The 18,795-nt window shown below is 47.2% G+C and overlaps 1 protein-coding gene across 1 annotated transcript; it reads right to left on the reverse strand.

Moving 5' to 3' along the window:
* Positions 1 to 156: 156 nt before the first annotated feature.
* On the reverse strand, positions 157 to 18,587 carry COPS7B (COP9 signalosome subunit 7B). The gene is made up of 7 exons (XM_030954401.1): positions 18,484 to 18,587; positions 16,413 to 16,588; positions 15,167 to 15,242; positions 13,541 to 13,629; positions 12,738 to 12,940; positions 11,387 to 11,492; positions 157 to 10,099 (listed from the first exon to the last, which is right to left on the reverse strand). Exons 2-7 carry the CDS (start codon positions 16,572 to 16,574, stop codon positions 9,941 to 9,943), a joined length of 795 nt encoding a protein of 264 aa, XP_030810261.1. The 5' UTR covers positions 16,575 to 16,588; positions 18,484 to 18,587; the 3' UTR covers positions 157 to 9,940.
* Positions 18,588 to 18,795: the final 208 nt, after the last annotated feature.

Raw genomic sequence — 18,795 nt, forward strand, 5'->3', positions numbered from 1 at the left:
AAATGTATTTATGTTGTAAAGCTATTTATATATTGTTTATAAAGAGATATTTATAAAAAAATTATTTATGTAACTAAATGAAAAGTCAAGCATTGTAACATTTTTTTGTCCTAAGTAGTTGAAAAACGTTAAAAAAAAATAATTCCGTGTGGCATTTTGTAACCTGTCTTTATTTATCAAATTCACATACAATTTAAATGTCAGATTGATTGATTTTAACAGAGCTAAAGAAGAAATTGTTCAGATGTTTTAGAAAAGTCAGGAGTGAAAGGCCAGCTGATATTTTAAGCTTTGATCTCATATGCAAAAGTAAACTTGTGCCCAATCCTGTGATGCTCTGATGGACTGAATCCTGCGCTGCAGGACTCTGCAGACCCCAGCTGAGCTCCCTGCGAGAGCACACAGCCTTGGGCAGCACATCCATGCCCAGATCCCAAATGGCACCCATGGAAACGAGCCCAGCATGGTTAACAGCCGAGCCCTGGATCCACAGCAGCGTGACAAGGGCAGCATCTGTCCCAGACGTGCTTTAACCGCTCCTAGCCCAAGCTCCAGCCCATAGCTGCAGTTCTGTCACTGCTGCTGGATGGAGACGCCGTCCCTGCTGACAGCAACAAAGAGCCTGCGCTGGACCTGGCCCCCGGCTGTGCTGCTGGGAGCAGAGCTTTGTGCCAGAGACACTGCTATTCCAGGATCCAGTGGCCCACTAAGTGTCTTGTTGATATTCCCATCCGCCAGCCCTTTGCCACTAAGCTGTAAAGTCCCTTCCTCCAGCAGAGATTTATTTAACTGAGCCAGGGACAATACACAGACAGACCAAAATATACCGAGAGCTGCCTGGTAAGGATTCATGGATGCAGCTGTTGCTACAGCTTCTTGCTATGTAAAGTGCATGAAATAAATCGTTAAAATGACTTGGAGCTCTAAAGGAAACAGCAAGTGAGGGGGCGGGGAGTGCAGTAAACACGCAAACTCCTGCTTGAAGGCTCTTTGGTCTCATTCTTCAAAGAGGCCTTAGAAAAAAGAGAGTGGCAGGCGCCCAGCCCAGCCGTGACAGGAGTCACAAATTATGCCCTGGCCATTGTAGTGGGCTGGGAAACAACGAGCATTATGTTCTGCTGGGCTCCGGTGCCTAGGACAGGGCAAAGAGAAAGTCACCAAGACCCAGAGGCAAAGCGATCCTTTTCCTTAGCAACCAGCAGGAAACCATAGAAACCTCAGCCAGACTCACCCCAGCTCTGACAGAACACTGGGTGAACAGAACAAGAGGATTCATCCAGACACCCACAGCTCAATCATCAGGTTAGGAGTGCATAGGGGGCATTTCTGACCTCGCATGAGCACGGCCTCCATCAGAGACAGGAACCCATCTCACAGTGCCCACAGGATCCCGACGGATGGGGAGCAGCAGCTGATGGACCACATGAGATGTTGCCTATGGGGAACAAAATCAACACCCTGGCAGGGAGGGAGGCAGGATGGGCAAGTGGCAGCTCCCATAGGGAATGGCAACCCACTGACAGGGCTCTGTAAGGCAAATACACCTGTGAATGTCACCCTTCCAGCTCCACACATCTTTAGAGGGAAGAAGGGGCTGTATCAGGAGCTCCTAAAGAGATGCCCAATAGAGGGGACTGTCCACTGTCACCCAGGAAAGCTAAAGGACAACAAGGAATCGCTTACTGTGCAGACCTTGCACAGCCAGGTCTGAACAGAGGTGTAAGAAGGTGGTACTGCAGGTCCTGTTCAGGGTCCTGGTCCTTGAGCATGAAGCCAGAGTAGTGACCATGATAGAGTGACAGGCTGGGACCAAGGTGGGGACAATTCCCCTTCCAGTTTTGGCTTTTTGCTGCAAGTCAGAGCTGAAATAAAATCACCTGCCTAGTGACAGAGGGGCTGTCCTCAACACAGCAGCAGGGACTCAGCCTCAGGAATTTAATCCACACAATTTTACCACATAAGTGAGGCAGAACCTGAGATAAGGTTGGGAGATTGAAGATCACAGCCTGGGGTCATGTACAGTCTGGATTCCTGTTTCTCCTTGGCAGCATTGTCCAAGAATAAAAGCACAGCCCACAGCATGGGTCCCTTCCATCCACTGGGCTCCCTGGGAAAAAGCAAGCCCAAGGAAAAGGGCAAAGCTGTACAGCAAAAGGCCATTAGCTTGGCAGAGAACTCAGAGCTAGAGCTCCTGGTGCAGAAGGAGAGGATAACAGCTTGTTTCCTCATTTTCCTGCTTCTGGTCTGACCAGGGAGCCACCTGTCCCTTAGGATGCGGATTCCCACCAGCAGGATGGGAATATGGTACCCATGTGTGGTGATGATGTGCAAGAGAGAAGGCAGCACTCAGGGGTGAAAGAACACTTGGGAAAGCTCAGACCCACTCCAGCTCAGCCCCTCCATGGCACAGCCAGACCAGTGGGTCTGACAGGCAGAGAGTGGCACTGCCAGCAGAGGTCAGTTCTCAGAGCACTGATGAGCACTTTGCTGCTTCACTGGACAAGCAAGAATGGGAATCAGAAGTGGCTCATTAGAACACAGCAATCACCCAAAATGGCCACAACTGGCTCTCCCTGACAGGGGCTGAGTAGAAAATAAGAGCAGCAAGAAAGAGGGGCCACAAGAATGTAATTAAGAGGCAAGGAGGCATCTTGTGCAGCAAAAACTAATTCATCTCACATCACTGCCTCCCCTGATGGCCAGCTAGGTCAGATCCTCACAACATCCCATGAAAGGATCCATGGCCAGCCCTGGAAAACTCCCCTGCTGCATCCCAGCCCAGACAGCGTAAGTGAACGACAGTTGTTCTGGATGCAAGGTGCAGCCTCAGGAGGTCAGGAGGCATCTGATATCTCAACCACAGTCTCAGAGAATGGTCTTTAGCAGAGGTGTGTACACACACCTGGAAGTGAGGGGAGAAGGAGTTTCAGGGTCCCCTGTCCATACTCAGGTCAAATTAGCACTCATGGGACCTACACATTTCCTGCACCACCAGCTGGATGAGCAGTAGCCAATTCAGCTTCTAAACGGGAACACTTGTGACATGATGTAGGAACAGCCTTGATTTCTCCTCTCCAGGAGCAATTCCTAGCAGGAGTTGAGCCATCAGCCCCCAGCCTGAAAAGGCACACAGCTCTCTAGTGGAAAAGGAAAAAGAGCTTCCTCCAGTGCTGCAGTACAAGTGCCTAGCAAAGCCCAAACAGGCTGGAGCAGACCTTGGAGCACTCACAACAGGGACACTGTTGCCTTCTAATGTGTGGGAAACCCCTTCTGTTCCCCCAGCCCATATTCCATGTTTTTCCCTGGTACATTCAGGCAATTCTTCCCAGGTACTTATTGCTGAAGGGTTACAAAGCCCAGCTCTGGTGACAGCAAATCCCAAAGCAAAGAAGAAAAAGAGAAGCTCAGAGTCCCAGAGCAGGAGAGCAAAAGAACTTTCCATCTGGAAAGGGACTTGAGGCATGGAGCAGGGACTGCCAGGGGCAGCAACAAACATGCCCCTGCCACTTGCTCCAGGACTTCTCCAAGCATGGGCTGCTTCCCTCAGAATGCAGAAAAACAAAGGGAAGGGATCACAGGGCGACTTCCAGAGGGAGCCTGCACCTGACACAAGCGTGAGTTAAAAACAAGAAGGGAATTGGATTCAGGCCCCTTCCTGTCAGTCAGCAACTAACCTTGTCAGGAGGGATGGCAGCACTAACTGAATCAGGCAATTCATTAGGTTGGGGCACGCAGCAAAAGCCCACGCTCTCTGGAGCAGAACCACAGTGAAAATCCAGGGTAATGAGTTGCAAACTGCCTTTGTAAATGACACTTCTGCAGCGACTCTGGCAGGATGGGAAAAGAGCTAATAGAAAAATCATTAGGTAGCATCCCTTTGATATTGTTGAAAACGGCACAGGCTATTTTTCCTGCCCCCTCCATAATTAACCTGGTATATTACCCATAATACTCCAGGCTGATAGTCCCACAACAGACCACCTTATCTGCATCAGGGGAAAATCCAGGGTATGCTACTTAAAAGGAAGACGACAACTGGAAAAGCTTAAAAGATGTTAAGATTTCCCCCATACTGCACACACTCATCTTCTTCAGCTCCATCAGCAATCAACCTCTGCCCAGCCAAGAGACCAAAAACCTGTCACAGTCAGCAGGAAGGAGCAAGGCTGTCCTGGGAAATGCAGCTGCAGAGGAACTGATCTGCCCAAGGCTGCTCTCTGCAGCTGCAGCAGAGCTGGAAGAGGACACAGTTCTGTGCTTTGCCCCTTATTTACAACACTGTCCTTGTCCTTGATTTCCTTTATGCTAAACCAGGCTACAGCCGGCACTTCCTGAGATGCAGAACAGCTCCGAGGAGCAATGCCTACCCACCTGGCCTGTCTGCCAGCAAGGAGAGGTGTCATCTCAGAGTCCTGATGTAAAAGGTGCAGCACCACAGCTGGCAGGTGATCCTGAAGGAACTGGTGCTAACAGCTGCAAAGGTGACAATGAAACATCGAGATGTTACTGACTGCATCAGCACAGAGCAGCCTTAGGACTGTGCTGATCATGAGACACTGAGTGAAACACAAGGGCTGGTGAGATAAACAGCATCTTTGGGAAGGATCTGAAGGGCAAGAGAACACTACTTCCAAATCTCATACCCATGAAAATACAGTCTATGGTCAGACAAGCTCCAAATACTCACAAAGAGGTTGATCCCTGATGGAGCAAGGCTCTGCTTACCCACCCCAATCAGCTCTTCTGGAAACACAGAGCTATCGTGTGTGACTAGGGAATTTCAAAAACACCCTAATGATACAGATTTCTAAAGGCTCTTTGGAGATCTGGACATGTGGAAGCGTGTGCCATCTTCTACTAGAATTAGAGCAAGCAAGGACTACTGGCACCAATTATTTTGTGCTTTGTGGGGAAATACATATTTCAGGACTATTAAATGATTTTACAGCATCCCATTATTGCCTGGAATTTCCAGTGTGTATGTATGCACGTTCACTAGAGCAGGGACATCTCTTCTTATCAACAAGAAAAAACTGTGGTCACAGCTACCACACTCAGGCAATTTGCAGTGGGGCATGTCATGAGATGTACACACTGCACAAAGGAGCTTCCGTGCCTGTGGATTCACAGACAGGGAGCAAAGTGCTGCTCTGCCCACTCCTTTGCCTGGCTGAGCAGTTAGGGAGGGGAGTAGCACCCCAGGGATGCTGAGAGGCAGGGTCAGCCCAGGCTGGGGGGTAAACACACACTCTCTTTACAATCACTTACCTCTGGGAGCTCTGTGGGAGGGCCAAACTTGAGGAACTATCAGCAAAATGTCAACAGTCCCTGAGAGACACGGACCATCGTCATGGAGCAGAATGAAACAATGACATATTCCTAAAAACTCTGCCGAGAAATTCAATCAGACTGTCAGGCTAAAATTCTAAATTAAGACTATAAGCTTGAGGTTACAAGTAGGAACTGAGATCTCTCTAAATTTTACTTTACCTTTCTTGATGCCCCTGGGTTACTCTCTTTCAGATTACACAAAAATATGCTATGCAGACTCAGGTTTTGGTTCCCTTGCATTAGGTCAGGTGTTATAGAGGACTTAGTGGGGTGGAAAAAAAACAACAGGAAACTTTGTGACCAGGTGCCCGAGATAGGGCTATCTGGGTCTATTGTATTTGTTGGGCAGGCTCTTAGATTTCCTCATTTCCCCATCATTTAGAATAATAAAGAGCAAGGTTGTTTTTCTGCATTGCAGTTTGCAACAGGCTCAGACCAAAAATAGGAACCCCCAGCACCAAGACCCCCACAAATGCACAAGTTTGGGCAGCTTTACTATGCAGGGGTGGGCTTTGCATGGTTTCTAGCTTAGCTGAACTCATATAACCCTGTACAGAACTGAAAGTTTAGGAAAAGTCTGTTTTGCCCATGTGATTTATGTTCTAATACAGCTATCAAAGATAAGGGCACTGTTTCTTCTGTCTTCCCTGCAGTGAGTAAGCACAAGTCTGCTTGGCACACAGGGACCAATGCATTTTGCCCTCATAGGATAGGAACACAAAAACCCAAAACACCCTCTGGGGTCTGCGTCCTTTTACATTCTTTCAAGAACTGAAAGATGTTCAGCAAAATTCACTTTGCAGAGCTGGTGGGAAAATGGCCACTTCTTTAGACCACTGTCTTCTGTGAGGAACAAAAGCTTCACTCTGGAGAGCAGCTCTGCAGGTCCTACTCCTGTACATGAGCCATGGAGAGACACCTGCAAGCCTGACAGCAGCTCCACAAGCATCCATGGGATTTCCTAGGGCTGCACAAGATTGATTGCAGGACAGGTCTCAAATCTGAAGACAGAAGACTCTGTCAGCATCACTGATTTTCCCTCCTGCTCTCAACACAAGAGTAAGTTAGCATTCAACTTGGCTAAGAAGGTGAGGAGGGAAGTAAAAGAAGAAGAGATTTTAATCCAAAACTTTTTTTTTCTTCTGTTAAAGACTGACATCAGCACTGCTTTATTGTGTTCCCGAATTGCCTGATGTTAGCTGGTATCAAGCGAGTCTCGGCAGGAATGCCAGGGACATTTGTTAGCACGAGGCACAGCTTTAGGGCTAGGGCAGCCTACCAGCACTGCAATCAGCTGAGATCCTCTCTTCCATTTTCCAGCTCAGTGCTCAATTCCATATTAAAAAAGCACTAGTACAAGTGGAGCTGCACAACACAAAGCTAGACAATAAAGCCCTGAAAAGCAGAGGGAAGGCAGTTTCCATCCACTTTCTCTCCCTCTGGGTGGAAAAGGCAAACAGAAGTTCAATAGCTCAAAGTCTGTCCTGCTGCAATCTTGGAGCGAGCTGCAGTTGGAGCATCCCATTGCTGCCATAAACCAAAGCAGGGCAGAATGCTCACCCTGCACCAGGGAGCAGCGTCCAGCAGTGCTCAGACAAGCTGTGTTAGCTGCCTCCAGCAGGCACAGGCAATCCATGGGAGTTTGCATCAAATCTGCCTCTGCTTCCACCCCCCTCTCGTCCCCATAGCAGTTCAGCTCCCTGGGCACTGCCCACAATTCAGCCCCTAATTCACACAACTCTGCTCTGAGTTGCTGCCTTTCCTGTAGTCAACAGGACTCAACACAGTCTTTATCTGTTGCTGTTCTCAAAGAGCACAGCACTTCCTGCATCCTTGCCCGTTAACAACTCTGCCTTCTGCTTCATTTCTGGAATAGCTTCTAACTCTTTCCTTCAAGCCAGATTCATTAACCAGCTGCTGCAGAGCTGTTTGCCTCCCCCAGGTACTCTGTGCATGTCATTTGTTAATGACTCATCTCAGCCTGGGCTCATTGCAGACATCCCCCTCCTTTGCAGCACCAAGCCCTTTGATGGCACACCAGGAAAGCCAAGCATGCAAACAGCTCCATCCCCTCCAACACACCAGTCCCTTCCCTGTCCTCTGTCACCATCAGACATGGGACAGCTCTTTATTCAACGTGCTATTTCCTCTCTTGCTGCTTTGCTGATCAAAGGCAATGCAAACCAAAGCGTAAATAAGATCCTCACCCCCAGCCAGGCTTTGAGAACAGCAAAAACACAAGAACAAACTCAAAAACTTCCAACCACAAAAGAAGCTTCAGTAAACTAATGCGACCCCTGTAACTGGCAGGGAATAAACACCAAGGGCACCAAACTCACATCTACCTCCCCAGCAGACTGTGGCTTGATGAGGAACTAAAATGATTCCCAAAGGCATTTGTATTCCTCCTGCCACTTTGCGGACTGATATTAAAAATGGAAAGAGGACTATAGAGCCTCACTAGTCAAATCCAGTGAGGAAATGGATGACCAGCACATTGCAGCTGTCAACACAGCAGGCTAGAAACAGACACAGTCCATCTCCATCACAGACTGGGGAACACAAGGTCCACCTGCACCTCCTGAGAAGCTGTCAGCTGAACACTGTGAGAAGCTGAAACAGGAGCTAATCCTGCCACTGCTTGGGAAACAGTTCCATTGAGTTACTGGTGAAGGCTTCGTGCTCTGGGCTTATCCACTTAACATCCTTGTTGCATTTCTAGGGGGAGAGAGAGCTGGTAAAGAATCAGAAGCCTGACCAGAATCAGAAGTGTCTGGGATTTGACTCAGAGGAAGCTGGAGGGAGAGTATTTTGATCTTCCTCTCCAGACTGAAAGCTGGTGTGCCTGCACTGCAGGAGAAGAAAAGGAGAGGGATTTACTTCCACAAGTGAGCAAGTCCTGTGACTGAGGACTGCAAAGATGCAGATGGCAGAGTCCTGGTAGCAATAAGAGGAAGACACGTGCATTGCACGAGCAAATGCAGGTGACAGCTGGCTGCAGGACTGGAGCATTGTCACAGTCCTCTGCTTAAACAGCTCCCCTGCCTGCCCAGGAAAAGAGCTTCTCTTTACAGAAGTGAAATGCAGGAGCCAAACTACAAAGCAGCACTCTGCTAGATGCAAAGGAAGGAACTGACTGGCCTAAAAGCACCACTGACCCTTCCACTACCAGGCATCAAAGCTGTTTAGGCTCAGGACACTGGGCTCAGCTACCAGCTTTGCCACACATCCTTCTGCACAAATCTGGACAAAGATGAACGACTGACAAAATGTGAAGAGGCTTCCCTGTCTCCCAGATGCATCAGAGATCAATCAGACCTTTGGTCTACATACACCAAGAATCAAATAAATGCTCAAGTGAACAAGTGCCATTGGATAACAAGCCTAGAACAGCCTCCAAGTCAAGACTCCAGACTCTGACATTTAATCAGCATTTTTAATTTTTTTTCTAAAATGTACTTTTTTATGAATTGCTGTTCCAATGTTTCCCCCTTAAAAAAAACCCACACCGTGCCAAACTAGGTGCAAATCACCTGAAGTTAGTTTGTAACAAATAAAAAAAACCCACAAAACAAAGGCTGAAATGCTTTAGAATCACAACAATGTACAAAAAAAAAAAGGAGGAAAATACAACCTGAAAGTGTTCAAAATTCAGAAAGACTCATCAAGTCCATTGCTTCAGCAAGGGGATGCTGCTGCGACCCCTGCCAGTGGGTCCTGGGCCACCAGCCTGCCTCCATGCCAAACAGGCTCCTCTCCCACTGTCGCCAGCATCCAAGGAAGAGAGAATGCATTACCCTTTGAAGGTATCAATGGGGGAAACAACTCACAAGCAGCTCTGGAAGGTCACATCACATTCAGGAGGAATAGTTTCTAGCATGCCCCTAACCACCTGCAAGGTCTGTGTGAAAGAGCATCCTGCTTCCTCCTTATTGTACTGATGCCTCAGAGATGCAGAACAGTGCTTTAAATCTGTGAGAGATTAAAGGGCTTAGTAAGGGCAGTAAACAGACAGTTAAGTAAACAGCCCAGCACTGGAACTCATCTTCACAGAGCGAGGTAGTGTGAATTTCACCCCAGTTTAAAATAGACAGGGGTAGCGGAAAGGCTGAAGGTTTCCATGTAAAGCAGTTCCTGGCCTAGAAACCTTCCTGTGCTCCCTTTGGGAATGAAAAGATCTGTGTTGATGGCTTCCTCACTCCCAGCCTGGCTTTGGTAGCCACACTTCAACCCTGGGATTCACATGCTTGCTAGTGAAGCTCTCCCATGATCTGATTCAGTAGAGCAGCTTCCTCAAGGTTAAGCAGCAATGAACTAGCTGGGAGGGAGCAAAACGGCCCACAGATATTTTGGTTTTTTCCTGCCCCTTTTGGTTAGTCCCTTTATTTACAAGTCCTCCTTGACAGTACCAGAGCAGGGACACCCTGAAAACTCATAGGAGCTGCACAGTGTAACTTAGCCAGGTGCTGCTAACTGGGAGCTGTTCAAACAGGGCTTTTACTTGCCAGCTGAGAAGGGACTGGCCCAGAACCCACTGAGAAAGGAGACGCAGGCCCTTTTTGCTCCTCCTGTTGTCATTCCTAACTGAATGACATTCAGATGGCATGTTCTAGTGACGGCTGGAGACCAGCCCTTTGACTTTGGACATCTTCTTTGTGGGCTGCCTTTGTTCTGTGTGTGGAGGGCACTCTCGCTCTACCAGCTGCTGTTCCATCTCCTGTGCCGACGACGAGGCTGTAGCTTTTAATGTTTTCTTTATGTTTGTGACCTGGCCAAGAAGAGACAGTGAATCAGCACCTGCTTCTTGCTCCCCTTGCAGCAGATACTCTGTTCATAAACATATTGAAAAACCCCTGGAGTATAAGAGTGGAGATTATAAAAGAGACTCTCCCAGCAGTAACATGCTCTGTATGAGTTTAATAAAGGTAATGTTTCATCCTCATTTACAGACAGGGCTGATAGTATTTCCAGTCTGGAATAACTGTGATTACTTTTTTTCCTAAGAGACAGTGGTACAATATTGTATACCATCCTTCTGTCTGGCTGGAGGGACCTACTACTGCCTTGGTGGAGAAGGAGCCATCCTACCATTCTGTCAGCCAGAAGCAGGAAGGGGAAAGGAGACAGTGAAAGAAAAATTTACTCTCACGACAGAACTCAAAAAGCAAAAATGCCATTTGGCCTACCTGACTACCTGAGACATAGGTTATGTGCTAAGAAGCAGGAGCAGAAATTGGTTTTGTGGGAAGCAGCAGTAATGTTTCTGCTACTCTGGCTGAAAAGGAGAGATACAGCACTAAGCACCATCCTTGATCCCCTGGAACTCTGCAGGGCCCACCAGAAATACAGTGAGCAAACCTTCAAAAAACCCCAAAGATTTGGGAGTCAGGTGTGCCAACTCCAAGCCAAAGGCATGTGGCAAACCAAAAGTGCTATGGATACCGATCAAGCCTCCGAGCAGGTGCAAACATAAACCTGCAGGGATGATAATCCCTGATGCAGTGCCTTGGGAGGCCCATCCCCGCCTCCGCAGCGGCCGGAGCCGAGGTTCCGGGCCGGAGCGCGGGCTCGTGCTGCCACCTAACGGCGGGAGCGCGCAGGGCCCGGCCCGACGCGGGGCAGCGGCCGCGGGCGCCTCCTGCAAGAGCAATTGCGACTCCGGAGATTTTTAACTACACTTCCAGGTTTAACAAAGAGAAGTGGTTTTTACCCCCTGCCTGCCTTGTATGAAGGAAACAGAGATGCAATAAAGATTTGTGGTAAAAGCATAGTTTTCCTAACGAATCAATACAGGAAACCACAATTAGTGCAGTCACCTAGCCTAAATTTATAAAAATTTATCAATGAAAGGTCCACTCTGCTGGATGTCTGATGTTTGTGGTCATACTAGCACTCAGAAGCAGATGTGTTTTCTTTCTACCCCAAGCCTGATTTGCATGATTGTTAGCCTTCTTCTGAGAGCTGTGACCATCAACCAGGTGTTTATTATAGAGATTATTTCCTTCAGCAAACATTTATCCAACAGCATAGAGGCCTGAGATGATTCTGTACCCACCTCCATCTCTACCTGCTGCTGAGTTCGGTGGTGGTTCTCTTTGTACTGGTTGGCTCTAAGTACTTGCTGCTCAATTCCTAAAAGAACTGCTTCACAGCCATCACACCTACAAGATACAAATAATGTCAAACAGTGTTTACAAATTCTCCCTGGAGCAGCTCAATCAGGCAATCTGAAAAGTCATGCTCATCTAAAAGTTTAAGAAATTATTAAATTTATACTTCCTGCTTAGAGTTGCAAAAAGCTGGCAAGAAAAAGCTTTGCTGGGTACTGATGCATTTCTCAGCACTCTCTAGAGAGTCTGGGTTACCCTTACCATCAGAATAAGCGCAGGTTCAATGCACTTTCATCTTCCTTTTCAGACAGAATTACAGCTTAAACAGGATGCAACACAGTATTCAAATGCAAAATTTTAAATTATAGAAAAAAGTAATATTGATATAATCCTCCTGCCTGTTAAATGTTCAAATGACAAGAGCATTCAGCATGGAACTCAGAACTGGAAAAGACAAAAAGGGAATTGGCAGTGGGTTTACTGTTACCTTCCAAACAATGCTGCAAGGTCCTGGAAACTGTCAGAGCCCTCCCACCGTGATGGGACTGAGGGAGTTGGAGCAGAGAAGCAAAAAGCCTGCGCCCACCACAGGACAGCATATTTGCCCAGCAGTTTAATTACTTTTTATGCACTCATTACCATAGCAACTAGGAAGCAATTCCCAGTCAGCTCAGGACCTGCACTGGGCTCCACAGTCTATGTGGGAATTTCTTTAGGTGGGAAGGGAATTCTACAAAAAGATGAGAAACAGCTTTCTGGCAAAGGTACAAAGAGATAATGCCACGGTCCCACTACAGCTGCAGACAGGCTGCATTCGCAGAAGCAAAGAGAAGACAAAGCCACCTGAAACGTCAAACTTGAAGAGACATCCTATCCAAAGAGCTGTGATTCTTGAGAATTTGCCCACACAGTTCTCAACACAGTAAAAAAGGCTGAAAAGTAACAGTTCTGCCCTCATTATTAAGTGCTGCAGCTCCTGCCACAGAACCATGGGTCCAGTTTGGCACCTCTTTCGCAAAGTCCTCAACTCATCACTGGGGCTCTGCTATGTAAAAGCTACAGTGAGAGCAGAAGCTCACAATGTGGTAGAGTTTGGCTTGATACATAATACAAACTGAATCCCAGATGGGATCTTGGAAAACTTGCCCAACAGACTCCTCTTCCGAGTGCCTACTTATAGCATAAGACTCCTGATTAATGGAACATGATGAAATTGAGCCAGCACTTGAAACTGTGAGGGGGGAAAACAGGACAAGCTATGTACAAGGAATAAGGAGGGTGGAGAGACTGCCTCACCATTCCTGGAGTGTTTTGACAATGTTACTGATGTCCTTCTTCTGAATGTCTCTGCCAATACAAAAATCCACCTCTAAAACCTGGTTTCGCTGATCCAACTTCCCCTGGATAATATCTGTGTAAACTGCTTCAATAATGAGATCTTCCAGCTCCCTCAGATTCCTCATATCCAGGTCCTTCAGCAACACAGAATAGGGAATGCACTAAAAACAGCAAGACCAAGAGTAAGTTAACAGTCCTAGAGCAAAATGAATGGCTAAGTCTCAAAAGGTTGAGACTCAAATGTTTACTGTATCCTACACTTTGACCTGCAGGTACAGCAGTGACTGATCATGGCTGAACAAATGCTTGCCAGGCTGTGAAATATTCTGACACAACTTTGGTAATTCCTGAAGCTTTGGTATAGTATAGCACATTCTAGAAGAAAAAAGGTAAATGGGATTGTAGAAGAAATTAAGAGTGTTGCGTAATTTTCTCTAGAAGAAAAAATCAGTGTTTTAAAGAATGATTCTCCATCTCCAGCAGTGAAAAAAGCCATACAAAGTTTCCCAGACCTTCACGACCAATCTGCATGTCAGTTCAGACACCCCCACACTTCACCCATGGAAGTCCACTAAGTTAATATCCCAAATGCACAAGGAGAGAACACTGTACCCTACATGTACTTTCCCAGAACAGGATTTTTTTGGGGAGTACTTATGCAGCCTGATACAACTTCAGAGCTCTGGAGTGGATGCCATGTTCTAAATTGAAACCAAGAGACAACAGCTGTCAAACCCCTTTACCTGTCAAACACATTTTACCTTCATTCGGGAAGCCAGGCTTACGATCGTCAAGTGCTTCAGCTTGTTTTTCTGAGTCACTGTTAATTCAGGCAGGTTATCTTTGTTTGCTGTTAATGTCAAAAAGACAAGATTCAGGACTTTTCTTTGAAAATTACATAATCCAGGCTGCAGAACTCCAGGTTAGTTATGCTACACTACACCCTGAAATACCGAACACCTCCCGCTAATGTGGGTGCTGGCTGGTGAGCAGAGTGTGCAGCTGCAGATAAACTGGCACAGCCAGGGAGAGAAGGGGAAAAGTTAAGAACAACTTGGCAATTCCATTCTTATCTGCTTCTTTAGTAATTCTGGTTCTGGAATTATAAGGTAATTCATAACTGGTGCCCTGCCGAAACAGTTCGTCAATAGCTTTGCTTCTACCAAGTAATTTTTATTTCATTAACAAGCTGACAGAAAAAAATCTTCCCCCTTTGCTAATCTGGTTGCAAATACAGCTGGTTTTATTTCTCTGAAGAGCTGCAGAATTTAAAGTGCAAAGTACCAAGCTGAGGAAGAGAGCAGAAATCATTAATCTAGATGGCCACACTGTCACTGTATTATATCCATGTGCCTCATGAATATTTAAAAAGAGAAAGGAAACTGGCAGCCCTCCAAAGCTAAGAAACTCTTTAAAATATCTACTTTAATGGAAATTAGCGTTTCAGGGACACTCAAGTTCTCCCATCCATCCCACCTCATTCAATGCTCTTCATTTTGACTGCTTTTCCCCCTTTCTCTTTCTTCACTAGAAAAGGAAGAATGAACTGTGCTGTCACACAGTGACACAAGAGCCATGGACAGCAAGCACATCCTCTAATCAGTCACAGAATTCATGAGGCTCATGTTGCTCCACAGACACTGGAATTTCCAGTCCTTGCACTTAAGATGCCACTGCTCCTTACAGGAACTAGATAGCTCATCCACCACAGTGCAGAGAAACAGCACTATGACAGAATTATTTGTCACACTCTGTAATGGTCTGGATGAGGCTGCTACCCACAAATGAAGCATTAAATTGTAGCAGAATGGAAGCATAAGTACTAGAGATAAAAGCACATTTCAACAGATACAAAGATGATTCACACATAGTCTTTCTAAAGCTGTATAAAAGTCATTATTTCAACTTGTAATCTAGCTAAGAAATTATTCACTTTGTTTCAGCAATGCCGTCACGGAATAAAAGGTTATCTCACAAACCATATAGGTTTTTATAAATAATGCAGAACAATTTTGTCTAAGTTTTCTGCAGTTTCCATAACCGGTGTCATCTAAATTTCCATAGAGATGTCTGAAATTTCCCTCTACAGAGGTAAGTGGGCTGTGAACATCAATGAATTCTGCTGCAGACCAATTCAACCCAGCACTGCAGTCCCATCCAAACCAGCAGCACCCCAGAGTGTCTAACCCTTCCTTTCATTTTTAGCAAGCAAAAAGCACACATGACCCAGACCCCTGACAGACAATTCTCTTCCTAAGCAACTCCTGTTCCTGTATGCTTTCACCCAGCCACACTACACCAGGCATGTAAGAAAGCAAAGAATTGCTTCTGACAATCCTGAAGGGCAACCCAGTCCCAGCCTCTGCAAAGGGGCAGCAGTCTCTTACCTACATAGTCCCGGTAGGTTCCGTATGCAAACAGGTTCAGCAGCTGGAAATAAGCAGCGTTAGACCCCTCAGCAAGCTGGATGGGGAGAAAAGAAAAATCCCATAAAATGGGCAACATAACCCTGAAAGGCACCTTCTCCAGAGAATGGCTGAAGTCTGCACAGGTATTAAGCAGAAAAGCAATTACATCCCAAGCTGGATCCTTCCTTCCTAAGGCCTCAAGAGCAGAAATTTCAGGAGTTTTAGAGTCAAGATGATCCAGCCATTTCTATGCACTGGAACTTAACTCCAGTTTGGATTGTCAATGCTTTGTGTGGCAACTTGGGAGGTAAAAGAAAAAAGCAAATCTTAACTCCAGCTGACAACCTACAGGGCCACTCCTCTCATCAGGTGATAAGCAAGCAGGTCATGGTGATGGCTGGTGAGGATCCTGTGAAAGCTGGGACAGCTTACCTGCAGAGCCACCAGAGCTTCCAAGCAAAGCAAGCTGGGACACTGTAACTGGAGTGCATTTGGACGTAACAGCTCCTCTCTTGCCTGCAAACACTTCACTGGAATAATGGCAGCACCAAGCAGTGATGTTTATTGATTGGGTTTTTAATACCATTAACTGCACACAAACCCAGGAAAAAGCCAGCACTTGTCATTTGATACTGAATAACCATCGAGGTGCTTTTGTGCATATTTAAGAGCCTGTTTGGAAAGCCAACCTTGCTGTACTGTGTTACTCCAGCTGCAGAGATATTCAGCTTAGATTCCTTCACTGTAGAAGAGGCAGGGGCTGGCAAAGCACTCTCAGCAAAAGTTCTGGAACTTGCTTTCCACCTTGGTTTGAAATGGTTTGGATATGGTTACCACCCAGGCCTGATACACTAGACATCTGTTCACAAAGACTTTTGGAGAGCACTGAAGTTCTGCTTTCCAGGACAGTAAAGTAGAAAGGGATTTTTTCCTTGTTGGCTGCCAAAGTGCCTTGTTTAAAAGTGCTACTGTGCTGCTGCCAGGTTTTTGCTGTGTTAGCAATTGCCTTAAGGTAGCAAAGCTTTATATAGGTGCTCTTTAACACCTAACATATACAGGCAAAAGCAAGGTCAGTCTCTTATTCAAAAACATCTCTCAACCCAGGTAAGTTGCAACAGGCACTCCTGGCACAGAAATTTCACCCACAGGCTGCCTGGAGAAACTTCTGGAGATCCCTTATACCGGTAGTGCAGAAGGGAAATTAGAATAAAAACTCAACTCTTACCTGTTTCACATTTGTTAACTCCAACAGCTCTCCAAAGACATAAACCCCAGGAGCTTCCAGCACTTGATTTATAAGAGCAGTCAGAGCTGAACCACTTGTTCCTTTGGCTAGTAAAATGAACTGCTCTAGAAGATTGCAGGACGGCTTCTGTTCTCCTGCCATTCTAGGTTTTCAATCTGTCAGTAAAAGAACATAATATTAACACATCCCTTCTCCTCTGCTGAGCTCTGCCTGGCAGGGGACCAGGAGGTGCTCAGCATAGCAACATTTCAGCTGCCAGCCTTTTCTTCAGCATTCAGGGGGCAGGCCAAAAACCCAGCAGGTTCAACTGCTGATTTAGCTGGGGAGCAAGGATGACTCTTACAATTTCTAAGCAAAATTTCTGTCTGAGCAGTCCCCTAAAAGGATCTGCTCTTGCAGATCCCTTCTTATAAGACGAGAGTTTAGATTTCATGCTGTTTTCAGACTTTTCCTTCTAGTGATGCTGCCAAATAATGCCAACTGTAAAGATGCTTATTGATACACTTGACTGACTTCCTCCTTCCTCATTACACAGCTCTAAAGCAGCAACTAACAGAATTCCCTGTGAAGGACTGATGCACTCTGTATGCCCACACATCCACCTTTTCCCTTGACTCTGCCTATTGATACAGTGTGTATCCATAATTCCCATTGTCTTCTGAGCCCAAAAGGCAAAAAGAACTGTAAGGGGCCTGTAAGGAGCTCCCCTGTCTGCACTGTGCAGTTCAAGTGTTTGGGGTTAACTGGGAAGCTTAAGTGATAAAAATACCCTTTTTACAAAGGCTCTATTTAAGTCCCCTGTAAAGAGAATCTTTGTCTTCAGCTGCTGCCTGACATTTCTGGTGTGCATGTTGTCTCCCAGCACCAACACGTTGCTTTTGAAATGTAAACCACTATTTATTAACAAGTTCCACAAAATGAGCTGTTGGTTTACAAACAACCAAGACAAAACTTCCCAAGCATGTTATTCAGAAACCAAACAAAGGACTCAGCACATAAGGGAGGTTTTGTGTTAGGTTTGTATGGGATAATTATCAAGCAGAGGGCATAACCTCGATGAAAACCAAACACCAGAGAACCTGTCTGGTTCTGTGTGACCCACGTGGGCTGGGCCCACACCCGCCCTTGTGGGGGCAGCACAGTCACACAGGGGCTTTGCTGTTCCACCAGGCCTAACCAAATTAAGGCTTGTGAAGGCATCACAGCTTCCTGTATTAGTCAACTTCTAAAAATACACCTCACTTTGTTCTATTACAGGTACAAATGGTCTCAACTTTAGAGGGCAGCCTTTAACACTCTCCACACTGAGATATCTCAGCCCCCGAAGTCTCTCTGGGGTTCTTTCCACCAGGGGCACACGTGCAGCCTGGCTGAACAGCACCTCAGCTCTGCCCAGAAATCCCTGCACCACACAACAGTCAGTGTGCCTGCCTAACACATCAGTGCGTTCCCTCTGCTCACAGAGAGGACAATTTCCTCATGAGAGAATATGGATTGACTGTGCTGGGAATGAGATTCAGATTTCACAGTTCTATTGTCCTCCCTCACAGGTGATCAAACCACACGCTGGTGTATGAGGTTACAAAACACTGGCTGGCTGTATCCATGCCCTGGTGGGGAAGAGATGCCAATTCTCTGCCCCTTTCCAAGTAAATGTTCAGACAACTGCTCTGCTATTGCAACCTGTGTGACACCCGTGTCACAGGGAATACCTCGCTGCTTCCAAAACCCATTCATCCCGGTGAGAAGTGGCTGAATTACAGCAGACCCTCCAACGTAGCTTGTCCAAAGGCTACAACAACCCAAGTAGAGGGACAAGCCGGGCTTCTCTCGCGGTCAGGCCTTTCTAAGGTAGCTCAAGGAGTTTCAGGGCGGGAAGCGGCCGGCAGACCCCGCAGCAGGATGGCGGGGGTTTCCCGGCCCTGCCGTTCTCCCCAGACCCCTGGCAGAGCCCTCGGGCCCCACCGAGCCCTGCCGCAGGGGGAAATTTACCGGGGGTCCCCCACCGCCGCCCCTGTTCCCGGGAGGCCTCTCCCAGCCCCGGCATTACCTTTCTGCTCCCGGCCTCCCGTCCCGCCGCTCCCGGCGCCGAACCCGCCGCGCCTCAAGCCGCCATGATGGCGGCGCCGGTGTCCGCGCGCGGCTCCTTCCCCCCGGAACGCGCGGGCCGCGCCGAACGTTCCGGCCGATCCCGGCGGCCGCGGGGAGCGGGGACCGCGGCCCGGCATCCCCGGGGTACCGGCATGGGGACGGCGGGCTGGCGGTGCTGGCACCGACAGAGCCATGCTCCAGCAGCCCACGGAGCAAACTTCACTCGCTTCTGCTGGAACAGCTGCTCCGCTGCGTCCCAGCAGCTGTTCCA

The sequence above is a fragment of the Camarhynchus parvulus genome, chromosome 9 (genome assembly GCF_901933205.1).
Source record: "Camarhynchus parvulus chromosome 9, STF_HiC, whole genome shotgun sequence".
Lineage (NCBI taxonomy): Eukaryota > Metazoa > Chordata > Aves > Passeriformes > Thraupidae > Camarhynchus > Camarhynchus parvulus.